General features: G+C 36.0%; 1 protein-coding gene across 4 annotated transcripts in view; it reads left to right on the top strand.

The window, feature by feature from the left end:
• The window catches only part of AGL (amylo-alpha-1, 6-glucosidase, 4-alpha-glucanotransferase), a 73,911-nt gene extending 48,124 nt beyond the window's left edge, over positions 1-25,787 (top strand). For all 4 annotated transcript variants that reach the window (XM_016923141.4, XM_001159352.6, XM_001159400.7 and 1 more), the window contains exons 26-34: positions 2,351-2,576; positions 4,398-4,509; positions 12,444-12,579; positions 14,142-14,254; positions 15,268-15,479; positions 17,131-17,228; positions 18,158-18,245; positions 18,348-18,481; positions 23,291-25,787. In XM_016923141.4, coding sequence (XP_016778630.1) covers positions 2,351-2,576; positions 4,398-4,509; positions 12,444-12,579; positions 14,142-14,254; positions 15,268-15,479; positions 17,131-17,228; positions 18,158-18,245; positions 18,348-18,481; positions 23,291-23,408 — 1,237 coding nt within the window. In that variant the 3' untranslated portion in view covers positions 23,409-25,787. The remainder of the gene's footprint in view (positions 1-2,350; positions 2,577-4,397; positions 4,510-12,443; positions 12,580-14,141; positions 14,255-15,267; positions 15,480-17,130; positions 17,229-18,157; positions 18,246-18,347; positions 18,482-23,290) is intronic.
• The last annotated feature ends 641 nt before the right edge of the window (positions 25,788-26,428 follow it).

The raw sequence follows: 26,428 nt of genomic DNA, 5'->3' as shown, positions 1-26,428 counted from the left end.
CCCGGGTTCACGCCATTCTTCTGCCTCAGCCTCTCGAGTAGCTGGGACTACAGGCGCCCGCCACCACACCCGGCTAATTTTTTGTATTTTTAGTAGAGACCGGGTTTCACCATGTTAGCCAGGATGGTCTCGATCTCCTGACCGTATGATCCGCCTGCCTCATCCTCCCAAAGTGCTGGGATTACAGGCGTGAGCCACCGCGCCCTACCAGAATAGCTTTTACCTTTTTCTTTTTAAAGGGTCATTTAAAAGAAGAAAGCATGTGCAACAGAATTCATATATGTCCCACAAAGCCTAAAATACTTAGTATATGGCCCTTTATAGAAAAGGTTTGCCTACCCCGATCTAGAGGTGATTCCCAGAGAATAATATATTATCCCAGAGGGTATTTGTTAGGGTAGTGCTAGCTGCCATAAATTATAAACACTTAAAATCTTAATGGCTTTTCACAAATAAAATTTATTTCTTGCTTGTAGTCGTAGATGCATGCTCAATAAGCAGCCTTCTACATACTGATTCAGGGAAGCAGGTTTCTTCCAGCTTGAGGATCTGTCAGTTTCCATGGCTTCTGGGGCCTCTCCGGGAGGCAAGCAGAGAGGGAAAGAGAGCTGGGGGAACACACCTATTCTCCATACACTTAACACGCATCAGTTCTGGCCACAACCAACTGTAAGATTGGTTGTGAATTGTAGGAAATTCATTTTAGTGGACATATACCTCTACCACAGATGGTTCTACTTCCTCCCTCTATAGAGGTAATCATGAATCAGAGGTCGTTTTATTAAAATGTACAAGATTGTTCCAGATGGTTAAGATTGCTAGCACTATGGCCAGGCGTGGTGGCTCACAACTGTAATCAGCACTTTGGGAGGCTGAGGCGGGCGGATTAAAAAGTTTCCCATTGCATTACTGTTGAAAAGATGGGCATTAAACTTAGAAATAGAATTAATAAAAATTTCTGAGTGGTTTAGCCAAAAAGCAGTAAGGCCTAGACATTTTAAATAACATTTCCAAGGCCACACAGATGGCAAAGCTAGGATTTAGACTTCAGCCTTCTTATTTCTTAATTTCATGCTGTTTCTAGAGTGCCTTGCTGTCTTACAAACAAAATTTTCATTTGGTATATAATAGTAAAATAACGCTTTAAAAAATTAACTGTCTTCAACCAGTTTTTAAACTGGTTGAATTATGTTTTTCAAGGTCAGCTTCTACCAGTATGTTTTCTTTCTCTCTCTCTCTCTCTTTCTCTCTCTCTCTCTCTTTCTCTCTCTCTCTCCTTCCCTCCCTCCCTCCCTCTCTCCTTCCTTCCTTCCTTCCTTTCTTCTTTCTTTCTTTTCTTTCTTTTTTTTGAGACTGAGTCTCGCTCTGCCATCCAGGCTGGAGTGCCGTGGTGCAATCTCCGCTCACTGCAAGCTCCGCCTCCCTGGTTCACGCCGTTCTCCTGCCTCAGCCTCCCAAGTAGCTGGGATTACAGGTGCCTGCCACTACGCCCGGCTAATTTTTTGTGTTTTTAGTAGAGACGGGGTTTCACCGTGTTAGTCAGAATGGTCTCGATCTCCTGACCTCGTGATCCACCCGCTTCAGCCTCCCAAAGTGCTAGGATTACAGGCCTGAGCCACCACGCCCGGCCTTCTTTCTTTTCTTTTTTCTTTTTTTTTTTTTTTGATAGAGTCTTGCTCTGTTGCCCAGACTGGAGTACACTGGCACAATCTCAGCTCACTGCAACCTCTGCCTCCCGGGTTCAGGCAATTCTCTTGCCTAAGCCTTCTGAGTAGCTGGGACTACAGGCACACACCACCATTCCCGGCTTATTTTTGTATTTTTAGTAGAGACAGGGTTTCACCATGTTGACCAGGCTGGTCTCAAACTGCTGACCTCAGGTGTTCCTCCCGCCTCGGCCTCCCAAAATGCTGAGATTACAGGTGTGAGCCACTATGCCCGGCCAGTTTGTTTTCTTATATGTTTGTTTTACTCTTGGTTTCTGCTATTTAAAATAATTAAGTTCATGTTTAATAGTTACTTCAATTTTGAAATACCATAGACTTCAAAAGTAGAATCTGGAGCTATGAGGGACCTTAAAAATCACCCAGTCCAATCTCAAATGAAAAAACTGTATCAGAGAGGGAGTCACACAGATTGTTAGCATAAAATTCTAGTCTAGAATCAAGGTTCCTGACTTTAATTCAGTACTTACTCTATCATACTATGACTACTTTCTACATGAAAATATAAAGAAATAGGGCAAGAGAGAAAACGCATTCAAAATATAGTCACCAAAAGTGACTGGTTTTTGTCTTCAATTTTTAAGTGTTTGTTTTCATTTCTGATCCACTTAATTCTGTTGTTTTAGGAATATTATTTTAGCATTTGCGGGTACCCTGAGGCATGGTCTCATTCCTAATCTACTGGGTGAAGGAATTTATGCCAGATACAATTGTCGGGATGCTGTGTGGTGGTGGCTGCAGTGTATCCAGGATTACTGTAAAATGGTTCCAAATGGTCTAGACATTCTCAAGTGCCCAGTTTCCAGAATGTATCCTACAGATGATTCTGCTCCTTTGCCTGCTGGCACACTGGTAAAGATATTTCTTAAAATGTTTTTTTGTTTTTTTTGTTTTTTCTGAAAAATGACTTTTAGTTTCTAATGTAAAAATAAGGGTAATTAAGAATCCAAATCTTACAAATTATTCAAATGTCAGTATTGATTTGGCACCTGCTGGTACTATAAGTGATTGGTCTTTGCCTGAAGAACTTTGCAACATGGTAGAAGAGATGATGATGTGTACATAAATATGGCCATTGCAATAGATGGTAGAGGAAGTGTTGTGTAGTCTCTTAAAAGAAAGAGAGAGAAGGTCCAGTAGGTAGGTCTCAGGGAGAACTTTAGAAAGTAGCTAAAGTTTCACCTAAATGAGCCATAAAAGGTGAGTAGGACTTTAGGAGAGATGGAGAAAGTTGTTGGGAGACATTAGAGTTGAAAAGAAGTCAGGTGTATGGCACACACCTGTAATCTCAGCTTCTCAGGAGGCTGAGGCAGAAGGATCACTTGAGGCCAGGAGTATGAGTCCAGCCTAGGCAACATAGCAAAACTCAGTCTCTTTAAAAAAAAAAAAAAGAGGAAAGGAATAATAGGGTTGTATAGTGGATTGAAGCACAGTTTAGGGGACATAGTACTTAATAGTGTTTTTGTAAGAGCCTAGGCTCTTATAAAACACGTTTTGTGAAAAAGTCAATATGGTTTGGCTTTTTGTGTAGGATACCTGCAGGGTAGTAAGAGATTATGGAAAGGGTGAGCCAGGTTATGGAGAGCCTTGACTACCAATCCAGGGAGCTTAAAGATTATCTTATGAACAGTGAAGAATGGATAGACATTTTTGAGTGTTTTTTTTCCCTAATCAAGAATGGACAATAATACTATACTTTTGCCACTTCTGATCTGCCTTTATGTTAATAGTTTGTTATATATGATTGGGGGGGCTGGGAGGGGATAGTAGCTTTGTAAGCTACTCCAGGGCTAGCATATATTTGTGTCCTCATGATATTTATTTATATCATGAAGTACTCAACATTTGTCCAAAATTTTTTTATTTGTCCTCTGTTATCAACTGACATTTCTGTTACAATGAATATAGGTTCATGCTATCAGGCAGGTAATTATTTTACACATAACTATTTGTTTTCTCACAGTTTATCCAAAAATATTTATTCACAGCATTATAATTTTTATAATTAATAGTAGAATTTTTATATTATAGAGTTTTGGTTATATTCAGAGTCTTTAAAATGAAACATAATAAACATGTAAGGACTCTAAACATTTTGCTTCTATTTAACATTCTTTACCTTATTTTTAAAAATATAATTGTATATTTTCCCAAATGTCATCCTGAGTATCACATTTATTATTTATATGGGTAAAGAAAATGACTTATGAATTCTTTACATTCACTGGGGTATTTTCCAAAGTCATTATGGATCCTCAAATTTGAGAGTTTCCCTTTAGCTCATAATTTACCCCCATTACCTGTGTATGCAGATGAGTAAAAATAGCAATGCCAATTTAAAATTCAGATGCTGGATAACAAGCTAGGTTTGTTTATTAGCTGAAGAGATCACTCTGATAGAAACTGTAGAAGCTCACTAGATTTGTTTTTGTGTATCAGCAGATTATTTTATGTCACAGACATGAATAGTCAAAACTACTGATGTTAAATATTTGTATGCTCGTCTGTATTATTTGGTATATAGGAGCTGCTTCTTCCCTGGCCTCACCCCAATTCCTATTTCTCACTTCAAAGGAAAGTATATATTTTCACATTACTTCAGTTGTCGGATTTGGGGGAAAATAAGAAAAATGTAATTTCTAACAGAGGTAACACCCATTATGTCTCAAACAGGATCAGCCATTGTTTGAAGTCATACAGGAAGCAATGCAAAAACACATGCAGGGCATACAGTTCCGAGAAAGGAATGCTGGTCCCCAGATAGATCGAAACATGAAGGACGAAGGTACAGAACTTTAACTAAAATAGTACAAATTTATCAAGGTGATGAAATTAAACCTTGCAATTGTTCACTTAGTAAATATTTGTGTGCCAAACCTCATGATATAATGATTAAAAAGATTAACATAGTTCCTGATCTCACCAAGTTTTTAGTTTCTAGCAGAAAAATAAAATTTTATATCTTTTGTCAGCCAGTTTGAAAGATAATTTTGGTGGTTTCATTTATAACTATAATAATCGCCATGAACTGCATGCTTACTATTGCTAGGCATTGTGGTAACTACTTTACCTATGTTATTACCATTTAACACTCCCCAAAACATTGAGAATGAGTGATATTGTTTCCATTTTTTTTAATTATTATACTTTAAATTCTAGGGTACAGGTGCACAACGTGCAGGTTTGTTACATATGTATACATGTGCCATGTTGGTGTGCTGCACCCATTAACTCATCATTTACATAGGTATATCTCCTAATGCTATCCCTCCCCCATCCCCCCACTCCATGACAGGCCCCAGTATGTGATGTTCCCCTTCCCGTGTCCAAGTATTCTCATTGTTCAGTTCCCATCTATGAGTGAGAACATGTGGTGTCTGGATTTTTGTCCTTGCGATAGTTTGCTGAGAATGATGGTTTCCAGCTTCATCCATGTCCCTACAAAGGACATGAACTCATCCTTTTTTATGGCTGCATAGTATTCCATGGTGTATATGTGCCACATTTTCTTAATCCAGTCTATCATTGATGGACATTTGGGTTGGTTCCAAGTCTTTGCTCTTGTGAATACTGCCGCAATGAACATACGTGTGCATGTGTCTTTATAGCAGCATGATTTATAATCCTTTGGGTATATACCCAGTAATGGGATTGCTGGGTCAAATGGTATTTCTAGTTCTAGACCCTTGAGGAATCGCCACACTGTCTTCCACAATGGTTGAACTAGTTAACAGTCCCCCCAACAGTGTAAAAGTGTTCCTATTTCTCCACATCCTCTCCAGCACCTGTTGTTTCCTGACTTTTTAATGATCGCCATTTTAACTGGTGTGAGATGATATCTCATTGTGGTTTTGATTTGCATTTCTCTGATGGCCAGTGATCATGAGCATTTTTTCATGTGTCTGTTGGCTGCATAAATGTCTTTGCCCACTTTTTGATGGGGTTGTTTGTTCTTTTCTTGTAAATTTGCTTGAGTTCTTTGTAGATTCTGGATAACTGAAGCAGAGTAGCTTGCCCAGAGTCACATAGCTACTAAGTGGTAGGGGTAGACTTTACTCATGGTCTATCTTGAGAGCCTAGGCACTTATAAAATACTTTTTGTAGAAAGGTTTATTTGTATATGGTATTAAAATAAATGTGCTTTTCTAACTTCTCTTGAGTTCACCATATTCGTCATCTCATGGCACACTATCATCGCCGCCAATGCAAGGCTAATAGTAATTTATTTCATTTTATTCCCCATTCCCCTTAGTCATTCCAATGTGTTTATTGTATATTTATTATGTAAAACATGCATTGTTTTATGTTCATGTGGGTTTTTTAAACTTTGTAATTTTGAAAGATTAGACTCACAAGAAGTTGAAAAAATGATACATAGTATGCCATGAACTCTTCACCCAGTACAGCATCAGAGTCAGGAGATTGACATTAGTATGTTTTCAACTTTTAAAAGTTTTTACATTCACGTGTGTGTATGTGTATGTGTGTAGATCCGTGCAATTTGACCCCATGTATAGCTTCATGTAGCCACTGCCATAATCAAGATACAGAACTGGTCCATCACCATAAAGATCTTTGTGTACCCTTTTATGGTCACACCTGACCACTCCACCCCCAGCCCTGGTCTCTCTGGCAGCTACTAATCTGTTCTGCAACTCTATAGTTTTGTCATTTTGAGAATGTTATATGAATGAAACCAAGTTCTATATAACCTTCTGAGATTGATTTATTCACTGTGCATAATGCCCTTAAGATCCATCCAAGTTGTTGCATTTATCAATAGTTTATTCCTTTTTATTGCTGAGTAGTATTCCCTTCTGTGCATATACCAGTATTTATTTAACCATTCATCCAAACCATTCATCCATTGAAGGACATTTGGGTTGTTTTCATGTTTTGGCTAATACGAGTAAAGCTACTATGAACATTCATGTACAAGTTTTTGTGTGACACATAAGTTTTCATTTTTTCTGGGATAAATGTCCAAGAATGGGATTGGTTCATATAGTAAGTATGTGTTTTGTTTTAGAAGAAACTGCCAAACTATTTTCCAGAGTGTTTTACCATTTTAATAAATTCCCGCCAGCAAACTGGAGAGATCCAGTTTTGCTACATCTTGCCAGCATTTGGTGGTACCCCTTTCTTTTAAGCTGTTCAGATAGCTTCATAGACCACTACAAACTGTGTGTGGTGGGGGGGTGGGTCTGAGATGGAGTCTTGCTCTGTCCCCCAGCTGGAGTGCAGTGGCGCAATCTCAGCTCACTGCAATCTCCGCCTCCTGGGTTCAAACGATTCTTGTACCTCAGCCTCCCAAGTAGCTGGACTACAGGTGCATGCCACCACAACTGGCTAATTTTTTGTATTTGTTGTTGTTGTTGTTGTTGTTGTTGTTTTAGTAGAGATGAGGCTTCGCCATGTTTTGGCCAGGCTGGACATTGTGGTTTTAATTTGCATTTCCCTAATGGCCAATGGTATGGAATGTCTTTTCATGTGCTCATTTGCCATCCATCTTCCATCTTTGCTGAAATGTCGGTTCACGTATTTTGCACATTGTCTCTTTCTTTATTATTTTTTAGAGACAGGGTCCCACTCTGTCACTGAGACTAGATGGCAGTGGTGCATCATAGCTCACTCAACTTCTAATTCCTGGGTTTAAGCAGTCCTCCTGCCTCAGACTGCCAAGTAGCTGAGACTACACGTGTGCACCACTGAACCAGGCTAATTTCTTTTTTTAATTTTTTTGTAGAGATGGGAGTCTCCCTATGTTCCCCAGGCTTGTCTTGAATTCCTGACCTCAAGCAATCCTCCTGCCTCGGCTTCCTAAAGTGCTGGGATTACAGGGATGAGCCACTGAACTCAATCTCTTTTGTCCGTTTTATAATTGTATAATTGGAGTGCTGTTTTTTGTTTTATTATGTTTTGTTTTTACTATTGGTTTTTTTTATTGTGGTAAAATAGACATAATGTATATTTACCATTTTACCATAAAAGTTACAATTTTAGCCATTTTAAGTGTACAATTCAGTGGCTTTAAGTACAATCACATTGTTGTGCAACCATCATCACTGTCCATCTCCAGAACTTTGTCATCATTCCTAATTGAAGCAGGAACTCCTCATTATCTCCTTCCCCAGCCCCTGGAACCACTATCCTACTTTCTGTCTCTATAAATTCAATTATCCTAGGGACCTCATATAAGCGGAATCATACAGTCTTTGCCCTTTTGTACCTGGCTTATTTCACTTAGCATAATTATTTTTTATCAATACATAAGAGTTGTACATACTTAGCATAATTCTTTTGAAGTTCAGCCATGTTGTAGCAGATGTCATAATTTTATTCCTTTTTTTGTCTTTTTTGTGATAAAAAGCATGTAACGTTAAATTTACCTTAGCCATTTTCAAGTGTACAGTTCAGTAGTGTTGAGTATATTAACATTGTTGTGGAACAGATCTCTAGAACTTTTTTACCTTGCAAAACAAACTCTATACTCGTGAAACACTAGTTCTTCCTCCTCTATCCCCACTCTTCCCAGGCCTTAGTAACCACCTTTCTGCTTTCTGTCCCTGTGATTTTGACTACTTTAGATACTTCATATGAGTGAAATCATGCAGTATTTGTTCTTTTGTGACTGATTTTTTCCACTTAGCATAATGCCAAGGTTCATCCATCTCATAGCATGTGACAGGATTCCCTTCTTTTTCAAGGCTGCATAATATTCCATTGTATGCATACATTTTCTTTATTCATTCATTGTCAGTGGGCATTTTATTGCTTCCATCTCTTGGCTCTTGAGAATAATGCTGCAGTTAACATGTGTATGCAAATATCTCTTCAGGATCCTGCTTTCATTTTTATGTATATATACCCAAAGTGGAATGCTAGATTGTATGTTAATTCTATTTCTAATTTTTTGAGAAACTTCTATAATATTCTCCATAATGGCTGCAACATTTACATTCCCACAACTATTCGAATTTCTCTGCATCTTTGCTAACACCTGGTATTTTCTGTTCTTTTGATAGTTACCATCCTAATGGCTGTGAGGTGATATCTCATTCTGGTTTTGATTTGCATTTCCCTAATGATTAGAAGTGTTAACCATCTTTTTATATGTTTGTTTGCCAATTATGGGTCTTCTTTGGAGAATTGTCTATTGAAGCCCTTTGCCCATTTTTTAATTGGTTTTTGATTTTTTGGTTATTGACTTGTAGAAGTTTCTTATATATTCTGGATATTAACCCCTTATCATACATATGAGAATTTCATTTCTTTTTAAGGCTGAATAATACTCCATTGTATGTATATACCACATTTTGTGTTTCCATTCATTTGTCAATGGACATTTGGGTTTTTTCCACCTTTTGGCTATTGGGAATAATGCTGCTGTGAACATGGGTGTACAAATATCAGTTTGAGTCCCTGCTTTCAATTCTTTTGGGTATCTACCTGGAAGAGAACTTGCTGGATCATATGATAATTGTTTGTTGACCTTTTTGAGGAACTACTGTACTGTCTTCCACAGTGGCTGTGCCATTTTACACTCTTACTAATAGTAAACAGGCTTCCATTCATCTATATCCTCACCAATACTTGTTTTTTTCTGTTTTTGTTTTTTTGGATTTTGTTTTTGTTGTTTTGGTTTTTGTTTTTGTTCGTTTGTTTTTGTTTTTTTGTGTTTTTTTTTTTTTTTTTTTTTTTTTTGCTAGTAGCCATCCTAAATGGCTATGAGGTGGTATCTAATGGTTTTGATTTGCATTTCCTTAATGATTTCTTAGTGATGTTGAGCATCTCTTCATGTGCTTGTAGGCATACATATATCTTCTTTGGAGAAATGTCTATTCACATCCTTTGAATTTAGGGAATGAATTGAGTTCTTTTGTTATTGAGGTGCAGGGTGCTTTGTATATTCTGGATACGAAACACTTATTAGATATGGTTTGCAAATATTTTCTCCCATATTGTGGGTTGTCTATTCACTATCTTAAAAGTATCCTTTGATAAACAAAAGTTTCAGATTTTGATTAAGTCCAATTTATCTACTTTTGTTACCTGTGCCTATTGTATCATATGCAAAAAAGCCTCATCAAATTCAATGTCATGAAGCTTTTGCCATACATTTTTGTCTAAGAATTTTATAGTTTTAACTCTTGTGTTTAGGTCTTTGATCCATATTGAGTTAATTTTTGCATATGATATTAAGTCCAAGTCCTTTTTTTTTTTTTTTTTTTGCATGTGAATATCCAGTTTACTCAGCTCCATTTGCCAAAAAATATATAAACTGTCCCTTCCCCAATGAATGGTCTTGGCACCCTTGTCAAAAAAAATTTGACTGTATATACAGGGTTTATTTCTGGGTTCTCTGTTCCATAGGTCTCTGTGTCTGTCTTTATGACAGAACCACACTGTTTTGGTTAGTGTAGCTTTGTAGTAAGTTTTGAAATGAGGAAGCATCAGTCTTCTAACTTTATTCTTTTTCTAGATTGTTTTGGCTATTCAAGGTCCCTGGAGATTCCATATTTATTTTAAGATGGAGTTTTCTATTTCTACAAAGCATCATTCTCTTTGGAGCATTTTTATGATACCTCCCTTAAGCTTTTCTGTCAGATACTTCCAACATCTGAGTCACCTCAGTGTTGTCACCTGTTAATTGCCTTTTCTCATTCAGGTTGCGATTTTCCTGGTTCTTGGCCTGACAAGTAGTTTTTCGTGTTTTCCTAGACCTTTGGATGTTATAGGACACTGGATCCTATGAAATCTTTCATTTTACCAAGTAGCTGTTATTTAAGTTTAGTATGCAGCTTCTGGCCTACTCTTGTGGGCTGTGGTTTCAGTAACAATTTAATATTTAGCAAGGTTATTCTGGTCTACTTCATTCATGGGCTATCAGGAGGCCACTCAGGAAACCTGAGTGGAATTCCACACTGTGTAATTTACTTCTCAAACCTTTGGGTGTGTTAATGCTCATCTGTTTCACATGTAGATTGGTCAGAGCCTGCCCAGGACTTCCTATACAGCTTTAAAGCATGGTTTTCCAGCTTCCTCCTCTTCAGATCTTCCCTGAAATCTCTAGTTGGGAGTGTGAGGGGCACCCATCACTGCTGGGCAGGGCATGGAAATCCGGACTCTCCACTCAGTCTCTGCTGACAGCATGCTGTCAGGAGAGGGGAGCACTGTCCCTAACGACCTGCTTCCACTGGGGGTGGAAGTCCATACTCCCCACCCAGTTTGTGCTAACATCATGCAGCAGGGGTGGGAAACACCCTGAGCTGCCTGCTGCCGCCCCAAGGCCACCTACTACTGCCAGGTTGGGTGTGGAAGTTCATACTCCCTAGATTCCCCTCGTGGTGTCCGTGGGTACCACGCTGCTGAGGAAGGGGAGTACTGCCTTAAGCCATCTGCTACCCCCAGGTAGGGGATAGGAGTCCAGGCTTCCACTCAGTCTCCACTGACATTCCAGGGAGAAAGGACATCCATGGTGTTTACTGGCACAGGGCGGATGTTGTCACAAAAGTTTCTGTCTGGGTAGGGTCCCTCTTTCCTTTTCCTTTGGCTAGAGTCAATTGGTTTTTCTTGGAACTCTTTGTCATTACCTGTTGGAGGTTGCAGGTTGCTTTTCCAAGTTTACATCTCACCCAGACTGGTATATATGGAGAATTTTAAAAAAAGAAAAAAAAAAACCAGGGAACTCACCACTATGACATTCCTCAAGTCTTGAGGTTCCTAGCCAATCTGCCTTCCTCTTTACACTTTTTGAGTCCTCTTATGATAGTCCACTGTATTATGCTCAGGGATTTTCGTTGTACTTAAGAGAGGAAGTCAGGGAAAAATGAGTCTTCTCCCCTTTTTCATACCAGAAGTTTTTGAACTTTCTGTACTTATGTGTGTTTGAGTATGTGTAAATTACTTATGCTATATATTACATAGCATATATTCAGTGTACTATAATATATACTATAATCAATAATTTATGTTTTGAGATTATACACAGATATTAGATATACCAGTATTATCTATGATTAAACTTTTACAAAAAAGTTATCTTACTATATATGTCCTTTTGCAACTTGTTTTATTCAGTCATTTTGTTTTGGAGATTTATCTTTTTTATATAAATTTAAGGGGTACAAGGGCAGTTTTGTTGCATGGATATATTGGGTAAGGGTGAAGTCTGGGCTTTTAGTGTAACCATCAGCAAAATAATGTACATTGTACCCATTAAGTAATTTCTCATCTGTCACTCTCATCTCACCCTTCTGAGTCTCTGGTATCTATTATTCCACACTCTACGTGCATGTACATACATTATTTAGCTCCATTTTGATACATGTAAATCCAGTTCATTAATTTCAAATGGTATAGAGGGTTTCCCATTGTATGAATAAACTACAGTGTTTATCCATTCCTCTATTGAGCAGTTATTTTTTGTGAATGCAAGCAATGTGGCAGTGAATATCCTTGTACACATCTCCATGTGCACATAAGTAAGGGTTTCTCTAGAATATATATAGAAATGAAATTCCTATGTGGTAGAATATACACATCTCCAACTTTGTGCTTGTATATTCTGGATACAAAATAATAAGATACCACCAAACTGAGCTTTAGAGTGGTTGTCCTAGTTTATTATATTTAAAATTTTGTAAATGTTTTAAAATATTTGTATATACTATATATAATACTTATAAAATTTTATTTTATCCACATTTTGTTTTTTAGGTTTTAATATAACTGCAGGAGTTGATGAAGAAACAGGATTTGTTTATGGAGGAAATCGTTTCAATTGTGGCACATGGATGGATAAAATGGGAGAAAGTGACAGAGCTAGAAACAGAGGAATCCCAGCCACACCAAGGTAGTGTAGATGTTATAGTGCTGTGTAATTATACCCTTCTTTAAAAAAGCACATACTTGTGGAATCTTTTATTCTGTTAACTATGAACTCTTTACATTAAGTCAATCAAAATTTCCCTGCCTTCTTCCCTTCATCTCCCCATTATACATTTACACAATCCTGTTGATATAAGTTATCAAGTAACACTATCTGTTCTTTTCTGTAAGTGCTCGTGGGTTGATTCTCTACAAGCACCTCAAAGGAAAGATTTATGATTCATTATCCCAGTGGTTAAGACATTTTCGTAACCTGAACTGCTTATTGATGTAAACATTTCATTATGCCCATCTTTTGCAAACATAGAAAACAACCAGTTGTTCTGTCTTTTATGCAATTCTTTCACTTTCTGAACCTTTTTTCCTAATTTTTTAAATCTTTTTTCCTAATGTTTGTCATTTAAGAAGTTTTTATCATTTCAAATGCTAAATACATCATCATAAGCTATTAAAATCGCTTTTAATATTACTATCACCCAAATAACGTACTTTGTACCCATTAAGTAATGTCTATTAAAATAGCTTCTGATACTGTATTAAGCTGAGAAGTTATTTTCTTATTCTAATTTTTTTTTTTGAAAGAGAGAGCCTCACTCTGTTGCCCAGGCTGTAGTGCAGTAGTACAATCATGGCTCACTGCAGCCTCTGTCTCTCAGATTCAAGCAATTCTCCTGTCTCAGCCTCCCAAGTACCTGGGACTACAGGCGCACACTACCACACAGGCTAATTTTTGTATTTTTAGTGGAGACGAGGTTTCACCATGTTGGCCAGGCTGATCTCAAATTTTTGGCCTTAAATGATCCACCCACCTCAGCCTCCCAAAGTGCTGGGATTACAGAAATGAGCCACTGCACTCGGCCTCTTTTTCTAAATTTTATCTTCAGTAAGAATTGTCCAAAAAATGTAATAGTTGTGTACTGGGTGTGGTAGCTGTCGCCTGTAATCTCAACACTTTGGGAGGTTGGGAGGTTGAGGTGGGAGGATAGCTTGAACCCAGGAGTTCGAAACCAGCTTGGGCAACATAGTGAGGCCCCATCTCTACAAAAAATAATTAATAAATAAGTTGCCATCTTTACATGCTTTACCAATTTTTTAAAAATCTATTTGATACATTAGATCCTTATACTTCCCTTTTATTTTTCTTAAAAATGAGCTTTCAAATTAATGTGTCTGCCTTCCCTCACTTTCTCCAGCCCTATTTTTCATGTTTGCTATCTTTTCTCTAGTACCATATCCCAATATTCAGATTCCTTACTCCTACCTTTTCCAACTGCCATCTTCTTTTATTCCACAATTCCCATTCTACATCATAGAATTTTTAAAAAATATGTGAGGATGATAGACAATGGCAAAACCGTGAGAGGAAAAAATCTTTACATGATATAGTACACATTCCTATAGAGTAAGGATTTTTTAATAGTTTTCATAATATGTTATATGATTCATTACAATTGTTTACTGAATGCCCTTTAAATAGTACTTAAAGGATGCCAACTTAAAGAATAAAAATACGTTTTTTAATTTTAGAGATGGGTCTGCTGTGGAAATTGTGGGCCTGAGTAAATCTGCTGTTCGCTGGTTGCTGGAATTATCCAAAAAAAATATTTTCCCTTATCATGAAGTCACAGTAAAAAGACATGGTAAGCTGGTTATTTTATTTACAAAGAACCTTCAAATGTACTATGTATATTCTCAACCTATGTAATCATCATTTGATTCTATCAGCTAATATCGAAAAACCCTTAAAATTAAGAGAAAGAAAATTCATTAATTTACTAGTGTGAAAATTGTAAAATTCTAGTTGAACCATATTTTTAGCAACTTTGAACTGAGATAAGAAAGCAGCATAGCTATTGCCTTTATTGTGCATATCTTTTTCCTCAGTGTGACTGAGCAAGTTGCATTTCTGTGAGCAATTTTGCAATCTTTACATGTCTTTTTCTAGAATAGTGCTGTCCAAAATAATGTGAACCACATACATAATTTTAAATTTTATAGTACCCACATTTTAAAAAGTAAAAAGAAGCAGGTGAAATTGATTACAAGATATTTTATTAAATCAGCCAGGTGCAGTGGCTCATGCCTGTAATCTCCACACTTTGGGGGGCCAAGGCAGGCAGATCGCTTGAGCTCAGGAGTTTGAGACCATCCTGGGCAACATGAAAACCCATGTCTACAAGAAATACAAAAATTAGTAGGGTGTGGTTATGTGAGCCTGTAGTCCCAGCTACTTGAGAGGCTGAGGTGGGAGGATGGCTTGAGCCCAGGAAGCAGATGTTGCAGTGAGCCAAGTTCATACTACTGCACTCCAGCTTGGGTGGACAATACCAGACGCTGTCTTAAAAAAAAAAAAAAAAAAAGACATTTTATTTAACTCAGTGTATGTATATAAGATATTGTTTCAACATGTAATCAATATAAAATTATTCATGAGCAATTTTACATTCTTTTTGGGTGGTGCTACATCTTCATAATCCAGCTTATATTTTACATTTATAACACATCTCAATTCAGACTGGCCACATTTTCCAAAAGTGGATAATTTATTGCCTTGTAGTAGATAAAAATAAACTAAATATTACTATTTGTCTGTAACTAGATGTGTGAATTGTTTTGAATGATTAAAACTACCATGTCTTATGTCATTTTTCAGGAAAGGCTATAAAGGTCTCATATGATGAGTGGAACAGAAAAATACAAGACAACTTTGAAAAGCTATTTCATGTTTCAGAAGACCCTTCAGATTTAAATGAAAAGCATCCAAATCTGGTTCACAAACGTGGCATATACAAAGATAGTTATGGAGCTTCAAGTCCTTGGTGTGACTATCAGCTCAGGCCTAATTTTACCATAGCAATGGTTGTGGTAGGTGATTCGTTTGTAAAAACATTTCAAAAAATGATGTGCTAGAGTTTGCTTAGTTCCTTATTCCCATTTGTTTTCAAATTCACTTCATTGCTAAAAAGTAGTATATTGCTTACTAGCTAGTTTTAAATAGTCTTTCCTAATTAATCAAGTATTATGCATATCACTTTTAACCTGTAACATTCAGTATCCAAAAGCCGAAAATAATAGATAATGACTAATGAAGTGCTTCCTAGAGTTTTTCACATTCAGAGCACACATAGAAGATGTTATTTGTGGCCAGATGCAGTGGCTCACACACTTTGCGGACTGAGGCAGGAGGATCACTTCAGCCCAGGAGTTTGAGACCAGCCTGGATATCATAATGAAGCCCCACCACCATATTTAAAAAAAAAAAGAAAAGAAAATGATATTTGTATAGCACAATAGGTTACATGGAGTAGGCTGCTTGTGCTAGATCCAACTACTTCAGTTAGCCCCAGGCCCCACCCAGCTACCCTGAAAGCTGAGGGTCTCTGTATCCTACACACCTGTGCTATAACCAGTGCCTCAGCACACTAGTTGGAAAGCCCTGAACTAGTGAACTAAAGTGGATAGCTTCAGTTAACATTCTGTTTTCATTGTTGCATTGCTGCAATTAGTTTGTCCAGCAAAGAATTTTAGACTCTCTGCTGTTTTAAATCTATACTTTAGTCTAAAAATAAACTACAAGGAAGTAAAATAGAGAAGGTATGTGTTCTTCTATGCCTGGCTAGCTGTTTTCACGTTGTTAAAAAGAGTACCAAACCTACTACTATAAATTATAGTAGAATGAAAAGTGTAAAAGTACACAAAGGTAGCTTTGGTTCAGTGTGGACCATTAAAATTAATGCGTATTCTTGGTCAACAATGCTTTTCTCTTCTTTCTCTGTATCTCAGATAAATTTACTCATGCTATTGGAGTAAAAGTTCTGTGTTTATTTATGGCCCAAGAAGCAAACAATGGGTATCAGATGTACTGAAAGAAAGCTATTATAAATCTGCTGAAGAATGAATTACATAAATTTAAGTGTGTGCTGTCTGGGTTCAGTGGCTCACACCTGTAATTCCAACACTTTGGGAGGCTGAGGTTGGAGGATCGTTTGAGCTCAGGAGTTCAAGATCAGCCTGGGCAACATAGTGAGACTTCATCTCCACAAAAATTTTTTTAAAAATTAGCCATTTGTGGTGGTACACACCTATAGTCCCAGCTGCTCAAGAGGCTAAGGCAGTATGATCGCTTGAGCCCAGGAGATTGAGGCTGCACTGAGCTCTGATCTTGCCACTGCACCCCAGCCTGGTGACAGAGCGAGACCCTGTCTCCAAAGGGGTTAAAATAAAAGTGTGTTCTGCCTTCAGCGTAGCTGTGGCAACTTCCTTTTGGAGCTGAGTAACTTTCTTGAGGTGACACAGAGAGATAATCACCTCTAAAGGCTTTCCTAACTTCTACGGCCAAAAACAGTCCTTCTAAGTCAGCCTCATAGGATTAGATCTGTTTAGGCATCTACACTCAAATTCTGACCCTCATGGTATTTTAAGTAATTTTTTTCAGGCTTATGAATAGTTTCTGTGGGTAGGAACTAATTCTTCTGTGATCTTAAAAATTTGTATATTTGTTTTTGGCATTCACTAGGCCCCTGAGCTCTTTACTACAGAAAAAGCATGGAAAGCTTTGGAGATTGCAGAAAAAAAATTGCTTGGTCCCCTTGGCATGAAAACTTTAGATCCAGAGTAAGTTGGAATATAAGTATTAAGAATGTTGTTATTATATTTAATCCAAATACATTGACATCAACCATAATTTTTTTTTTTTTTTGCCAGGGCAACAAAAGGAGATGCCATCTCTACAAAAATAAAAGTTAAAAAGAAAATTAGCTGGGAGAGATTGTGTACACCTGTAGTCCTAGCTACTCAGGAGGCTAAGGCAGGAGTATCACTTGAGCCTAGGAGATCAAGGCTGTAGTGAGCTATGATGGCACCACTGCACTCCAGCCTGCTTGACAGAATGAGACACTGTATTAAAACACACACACACACACGCACACACACACCAAAACCCACAATTAAAGCTTACTCTTGTGACCAGCTCTCCAAAAAAAGAAAAGTAACAAATGGAGTATAGATAACTGTGTTATAAGTTCCATGTATTATAATAAAGCAATATGTATATTCAGTTGCTATTTATAATCTGATAATAGGCCAATTTTAATTTTAAAATAATTTTATGGAGAAGCTTAAAAATCACCTTTCGAATCTATAATTAATAAAACCATGTCTTTAATTTTCATTAATTCAAATTATTCTATATATATTTCAATTATTATATAGGCTTCAATATATTAGAGGCCTAGGAAATAGTTGACTTTAAACCAAGCCATATTTAGTGCCAGGCTAACTTCTTTAAGGCAAGATACCAGAATATTTTATATTTTTTATATTAACCAGTATTTGTTAATCATTTTTAACACATGATTAAAGTCCTGTGAACTCAGTATGTACTAATTTAAGGTTAGATGGATGATGTACTAATGCCGAGCTTATTCTGTAGATTAGAAGACAAAATAATTATTTCTCTTACCTTTGTTATTGAAATTTTTCTAATGCTTTCTACATAATATCTGATCATCTTTTATTTAACTTAAATTTCAATCATTTTGCAGTGATATGGTTTACTGTGGAATTTATGACAATGCATTAGACAATGACAACTACAATCTTGCTAAAGGTTTCAATTATCACCAAGGACCTGTAAGAATTTCATTTATCTTCTGAGTTTCAGTTTAAATTATTTTTCAAGTAATTTTTAGGTATTTATGGGGTTTTTTTTGTCTTTTAAATAATCTTTTTTAGGAGTGGCTGTGGCCTATTGGGTATTTTCTTCGTGCAAAATTACATTTTTCCAGATTGATGGGCCCGGAGACTACTGCAAAGACTATAGTTTTGGTTAAAAATGTTCTTTCCCGACATTATGTTCATCTTGAGAGGTAAGTCATCAGGAGCATGTAATTTCCATAACTCGTGTTTAGTCAGTTTATTAGCTATTAGGTAAATTACAGTTTCTTAGAATTGATTTCTGTATGCCCTAGGTATCCCAATGAAAAGTGAAGCCTTTATTCTTTAACATGACAAATTCTGTTATATAATTTTCACTTTCTCTTATTTTGGGTTGTTGTTTATTTTAAGTTGAGGTCTTGATATTGTGTGATTTATACATGTGGAATAGTCTTTGATTTTTAAAATTTCCCTGATGTTTTTGGATGTGGTTAGCACAGGATAAATATAAAAACTGAAGGTACTCAGCCTGGGCCTTTTGAGTTAATTGATTTAAAGATATATCAAGAAACAGTTTTCAGAAATGCTTTCATTATAGTTAAAATATCAGAGTTGGTCTTTTGCCTGTTATTTCAAAAAACATTTTTCACTTCCTTGTCCTAATTATTAGCAAATAGACAGTGTCAGAGTTACATATCTTTATAAGAGTATAAATTCAGAGTGTATCTTAATTTCTCAAATTTTAGATTATACCTAAGTATATCTATATTCTATTCCTCAGATAATGAATAAACAGCACAAATTTTATCTCCTTTCTTACAAGCACATAAGGGACTTCTGCGTGTTTCATATTAATAGAGCCACTCCTGGTTTGTTTTGTTTGGTTGTCACCATGGTACAGATTTTACCATCCTTTTAACCTATTTATGTCTTTGTATTTAAAGTGGATTTCTTGTACATAGTAGCATGTAATCGGGCCTTGCTCTCGTGTAGCACGACAGTTTCTGCTTTTGGAATATTTAGACCATTTACACTTAAGGTCTGAAATTGTGAAATTTAAATGTTTGTTGTCTGTTTATTCTGTCTGTTCTTTGTTAGCTTTTTCCTCTTTTTGTGCTTCTTTTGCATTGAATATTTATTATTTCATTTTAATCTCCTTTGTTGGCTAATTAGATGTAATTCTTGTTTATTTAAAATGGCTGCTTTAGGTTTATAGTATATGTCTTTATAGTTTACCTTCCAGTGATATACCACTTCAAGTAAGGTATAAAGATCCTTAAAATAGTATAGTTTTATTTTTCCCCTCCCGGCCTGTGTGCTATTATCATCATCCATTTTGCTTTTACCTATGTTATAACCCCCCACACTACATGGTTACTACATTTGTTTAGGCAGTCAGTTATGTTTTAATGATCTTTAAATAATATATTGAAAAGTCTAATTACTCTTATAGTTGCCATTTTCAGTGCTCTTCATATGTTTGTGATGTTCTGTATCTCCATCTTGTATCATTTTCCTTCTGCCCGAAGGACTTTCTCCATCATGTCTTGTAGTGTTTGCCTCCTCATGATGAATTCTTTCAGTTCTTATAAGTGTAAAACATCTGTGTTTTGCCTTTATTTTAAAGATATTTTCACTATGTATAGAATTCAAAGTTAAGCTTTTTTCTCTTTCATACTTTAAGGTGGTTACATTGTTTTGATAAGAAATCTGCTATCATTTTTATGTCTAACCTACCATCACATCCATGCTGGTGTTTTTCATTTCAACGTTGCAGTTTTCATTTCTCAAAGTTTTATCTGGGTCATTTTTATATCTTCCATGTCTCTGCTTAATGTTTTGAACATGTGGAATATGATTACAGTGACTCTTTTAATATCCTTGTCTGCTAATTCATTTCTGGGTTGCTTTTGCTTGTGATTGTTCTCTTTATTATGGGTCATATCACCCTGCTTCTTTGCTTGGTAGTTTTCGTTTTGTGATTTTTGGAGAGACAGGGGTCTTGCTATCTTGCCCAGGCTGGTCTCGAACTCCTAGGCTCAAGCAGTCCTCCCACCTCGGCCTCCTGAAGTGCTGAGATTACAGGCATGAGCCACCACACCCAGCCATTTGCCTGGTTATTTTTTATTAGATACCAGATGTGAATTTTACCTTGTTGGGTGCTAGATTTTTGGTGTTTTTGTAAATGTTTTTGAGCTTTGTTTTGGAATGCAGTGAAATTACTTGGAAACAGTTTGATCCTTTCTGGTCTTGATTTTAAGCTTGTTAGACCTGACCAGAATAGCATTTGGTCTAGGAATAATTATTCTCCATTAGTGAATCAAGACCCATCTGTATTCCCTACCCTGTATTTCGAAAATTATGACGTTTTCAAATCTGGCTGGTGGGAACAAGCAAGTGTTCCTGACGCTGTACGAGTGCCACATACTGCTTCTTCTCATCCTTTTGGATGGTTCTTTCCTTGTTCTTTGGTAGTTTCCTCTTGTGAATTTGCTGGTTGGTACACTACAGATACTTGAGTGGGACCCTCTGCATATCTTCAGAGTTCTCTCTTTGTACAACTCCTTCCTCTCTAGTACTCTATCCTGCAAATTGTAGCTGCTTTGTAGTGTTCCTGGATTCTCAGTTCAACTCAAGGAAGTCTGCCAGGCTCCACCTGTGTTCCCCCTCTCTGTGCCAAATCCTGGAAACTCTCAAGGCAGTAAGGTATGGTAATCATAGGGTTTGCTTCATTTGTTTCTCATTCCTCAAGGATCACTATTTGTTGCCTAATGTCTAATGTCTTAATGTCCAGTTCTTCAGTTGTATCAGACAGGAGGGAAATTCTGTCCATACTACTTCCTGTTTGTCACATGTGGAAGTCCTTCCTTGCTTTCTGGCCCAGCAAGGTTTTCAACACTCATCTTTCGCTTTCACTACCCCAGCCTGGAATTGGGCAGTTCTCTAAGGAGCCCTTGTTCTTTATAGTGAAAAATGTTATTTAGAAGCCAGATCTGAGCACATGGTGTATTGATTATTACTATGACCCCCAGTAGATAGGGCTAGGGAATATATAATAATACATAAACATAAGTAAATACATACACACTTATCTTCATCTCAATGTATCCTGTCTATGTGTGTTGAAAACCTGAGTTTACACCAGTTCCAATCTATTGCTCAGTGTTTAATTCTATTTTTCTCCCTTTCTATATTTGTAATTCCCTTTTCCAACAATGAATAACCTACTTCCCACATTGGGCTATCACCACCACATAGAGTCTGCTCACCCAGCTTGGGCCTGCTACCCCACACTAAGCCACCTCTATGTGTGGAGCCCTCCTGGCACCACTTGGGTTCTAACTACCCACTCTGGACCACTCTCACCCTTGGTGGACTCCCTCTTCATACCTCTTGGACTCTTACATCCTGCTCCATACTACCTATTACCCTTTCCTCTCCATTTCTGGTCAGCTACCTTGCTCTGTCCCACCCAATGACTTCAGGATGAATTTTTCAGGAAAGTAAGGGAAAGGGGACTTCCTTATATTTGTATGGATACATTCCATGTCCTAGTGTCCAAGTGTAATTATGGGCAGCATATTCATGGTTTTGTAACCTCATTTTGTTTTTTAATTTTGGTATCTGTTAGTTTGCTAGAGCTGCAGTAACAGAGCACTACAAACTGAGTGACTTAAATAATAGAAATTGTTAAACAGCAGAATATTGTCTCACAGTTCTGGAGGCCAGAAATCTGAAAAATCAAGGCATGGGCAGAGGCATGCTCCCTCTGAAGGCATTAAGGAAAGGTGTCTTCCAGCCCTCTCTCCTAGCTGCTGATAATCCTGTGGCTTGTGGCGGCAAAACTCCAATCTTCATGTGGCATTATCTTAACTAATTACATCTGCAGTGACCCGATTTCCAAACAGGTTCACATTCTGAGGTACTGGGGGCTAGGACTTCAATATACAAATTCTGTGGAGATGTAATTCAACACATTACAGATGCCCAGGTATCCAACTTCAGTCATTTGGCATTTTACTCTGATGTAGCTTGAATACTTGGAAACATACATTTTCTATATTTTCCATGTTTCTATGACAGATTTTTAAATATGGTACCTAGCTGATATTAGTTATTATCCAAAATACCCTGTTTTACCTAATGGGATTATTTTTTCCCATTTTTACTATGAAATATTTGATGCCCACTGAAGCGTGTATGTAATATAGCCCTGAGATACAAACCATAGTGATGAAACAAATATGTTCCCACAACCCAACTTAAAAATGAAACATTACAGATGTCTGTACTTTTTAAATTTGTTTTCATTTTTAAGGGATTACATTGAAATTAACAATAAATTTGATGTGCTAACATCACTGTGTTCTGATAAGGAGGGCTGGAACAAGTTATTTAACCTCTATAAATCTCTCTTACCTCTCTATAGATAGGAATACTTATGGTACCTTCCTTACAGGGTTACTGTGAACATTAAATGAGATAATATACATAAAAGCAGTTAGTATTAGAACATAAATGCATAATAAATACTAAGTTTATTATTCAGTAGAAAGAGAAATTAATTGGCATTTTTTTCTTTAAGTAGAAAGTACTCTGGAATGCCATTTTTCCGCCTAATCATAGTTCTTAGTGTTTCTTCATTACTTTTAGTTTTACAGTTTTATCAAGATCACACATAACACATCTGCATAATTACAATTTGAGTCTCATAAACAAAATTATGCCTGAGAGAGTATTTATCTCTATGTTTATATGTAGCTTGTAATGGTAGTTTCTTCTGTGCTTTTAATACATGAAGGGATTCCTTGTATTTAAAAGTCTCAAATTCCAAAGATGGAATGTCGAAGAATAATTTCAGTCTAAATTCATTTGTATGTCTTTAGGATATTGTTTTATTTTGTAGCAAATGACTACATATGATTATTTTCTACACTAGAAGGCAAAAATCACCAGGTCTTGCCTATTTTGTTAATATGAATTAAATTATGTCTTTGTAAAATGTCTTTTCTTTCATTCAGATCCCCTTGGAAAGGACTTCCAGAACTGACCAATGAGAATGCCCAGTACTGTCCTTTCAGCTGTGAAACACAAGCCTGGTCAATTGCTACTATTCTTGAGACACTTTATGATTTATAGTTGATTACAGATATTAAGTATGCAATTACTTGTATTATAGGATGCAAGGTCATCATATGTAAATGCCTTATATGCACAGGCTCAAGTTGTTTTAAAAATCTCATTTATTATAATATTGATGCTCAATTAGGTAAGATTGTAAAAGCATTGATTTTTTTTAATGTACAAAGGTAGATTTCAATTTGAATCAGAAAGAAATATCATTACCAATGAAATGTGTTTGAGTTCAGTAAGAATTATTCAAATGCCTAGAAATCCATAGTTTGGAAAAGAAAAATCATGTCATCTTCTATTTGTACAGAAATGAAAATAAAATATGAAAATATAATAATGAAAGAAATGAAAAGATAGCTTTTAATTGTGGTATATATAATCTTCAGTAACAATACATACTGAATACGCTGTGGTTCATTAATATTAACACCACTTACTATAGTATTCTTAATACAATGCTCACTGCATTTAATAAATATTTAATAAATGATGAATGATAGAAGTTTCCATCTACAATATATGTTCCTAAATGGAGCACAGATGTTCAAACTATGCTTTCATTTTTTCACTGATATATTAATTTTTGTGTAATGAATGCCAACAGTATATTTTATATGATTTACTTATGTGAGGAAACATGCAAAGCATTAGGAAATTTATTTCCTAAAAACAGTTTTGTAAAATTAGTATTGAGTTCTATTGAGTATTATAAGATAGCTTACATTTTCAAAATGGAAATTGTTGGTCATATTTCTAGAACTTTAAAGAAAAAAGAATGTTATATTAGTTTTCTAAAACTCAACTATCTTTAGACATGTTCAAAAATCTATTGCTAGATCATAGTAGATACTGGTTTTCTATTAACTCAAAACCTACATTGACAAGTTTAACATTGAGAAGAATCTTAACAAAAATATGGATATGAATTCAGTAGATATCTTAAATTCAATAAAATCACTGGAAGTTTTTCATGATAACTTATTTTAAGATACCTTAAAAATCTTAAAGTCACAAAAGGAAAAAGGTTTTTAACATTTATATGAGTTAACATTTTTTCATAGAACTTATTTCCTAGATAGAATTTTTTACTGTTTTTTACTGTTTTCTTAAGAAAACAGTTAAATCATTATGCATTCAGTTGGAAGAAAGTAGTGGCATTAATTCTTTCATTGCTATATAATATTCAGTGGCTCATTTATACCTAATAAAATAATGGTATTTTAAAATAATGCTACTTTTAAAGTAGCATTTTTTTAGTTAGTTTACAGGTTACATACCCAAAACCTTAACTATGACTAAGAAATTAAAGAAGAAAACCAGCAAACTAAAACTTCTGGGCAGCAAAAATATATAAATGCTTCAGATGTCAAATACCCATGCTTGAAAGCTCGTGTAATTTACTTTAAGATTATCTGCCTGCTCTTCTTCAAAGCTGACCTTGCTTTAGAAATAGTTTTAACTAGCTTAGTTTTCTGGTTTCCAAAACTAAAACAGATTAAATCCTACAAATTTAAGGACAGTTGTGACAGTAATCTGACCACTATCTATAAACACATTGGACATTGGTTTCCAAATCTCCCTTTCTTCTTCATTTCCTTCCTTGTTCAATATATAACCTTCTCTAAACTGTGCGGGTAAAAGGAATGACTGTCCTTGAGAGAACCATTAGTTTATCAAAGGTTTATGTAGTTTTGTTGCTGTACCCTAACTTTGATATTAAGGGAGGTAGGAAAGGTAACAGAAAACCAGCATATCTAATCAAAGCAAGAAGTAATCGCTGACAGTTAAATGTGACCAAAAAAATTAAAAGTTCACAATTTTTTTAATGTAGCCATTTGGGGTTATCTCTAGTAAGGCAGATACCCACGTTAGTAAATTTTTAGGATATTGTGTTGCACTAGAAAACTAAGTGGTTCATATTTCTAATGAGGAAGATTAATGAAAGAACATTGTTATATTCTGCATGGTATATTTTAAAGTTTAAGAAGGCATGTTAAACATTATTTCCTCTATGGTAGTTAAAATACAGAATTAGATTTTTAACAGGTGTCATTTGACTAAAGAACGTTTAGGTAGAATGCTTCATACTTGAGTGATGCTGGATAAGGTATTATATTTCAACAATGGACTATGCCTTGGTTTTTCACTAATCAAAATCAAAATTACTCTTTAACATGATAAATGAATTTACCAGTTTAGTATGCTGTGGTATTTTAATAAGTTTTCAAAGATAATTGGGAAAACATGAGACTGGTCATATTGATGAATATTGTAACATATGTGAATTGTGATCCATTTCTGGTATGTCTTGAACTACTCTGTCTAGTGGGCAAATGTCATTGTTACCTCTGTGTGTTAAGAAAATAAAAATATTTTCTAAAGGTCTATATTTTGCTTTCATTCATAGTCATTGCGCCCAGCTAATTTTTTATTTTTTACTTATTTTTTATTTTGTAGAGACTGGATTCTACACTATGTTCCCTAGGTTGGTCTCAGCCTCTTGGCCTCAAGTGATCCTCCTGCCTCAGCCTCCTAGAGGCAATTAATTTGTCAGTGCTGACCGGAGTCATTTATTCAGTGCTTGCCTACTTTAGGTGCTTACCTTTTTGCAGGAGGCAGAGAGGAGGAAGAATTTTAGACTGTTTTGATTATTTATTTCATTAGGCATGTTGAAATTAGGAGCAAAATCAACTTCCAATGTATAAATCTGTTAGAAACTATACACTTCTTTTCTGGTGACAATGGGCCTCCTGGAAAAATAAAAATATTTTTTTTAAAATAAATAAAAATAAGCTGCACACTTTCCTGGTACTTCTTGAAACCTTTTACTCAAGTGTGAATTTTTAATTTACCTTTGATCAACTTACAGTAAACACTACAGGCCAGAAGACATATATACGTTGCCTCCTAAAGTAGCCAAAATTTTTTTACTTTTCATTGTATTACTGAATAATATACATATTTATAGAAAAGCATCTGATGACCAAAGTTGATCAGTTTGGTCTTTGCCTTAGTTTCTGTTGGTT

This window comes from Pan troglodytes, chromosome 1 (assembly GCF_028858775.2).
Source record: "Pan troglodytes isolate AG18354 chromosome 1, NHGRI_mPanTro3-v2.0_pri, whole genome shotgun sequence".
Taxonomy (NCBI): Eukaryota; Metazoa; Chordata; class Mammalia; order Primates; family Hominidae; genus Pan; species Pan troglodytes.
This window is presented reverse-complemented; position numbering and strand designations above follow the sequence as displayed.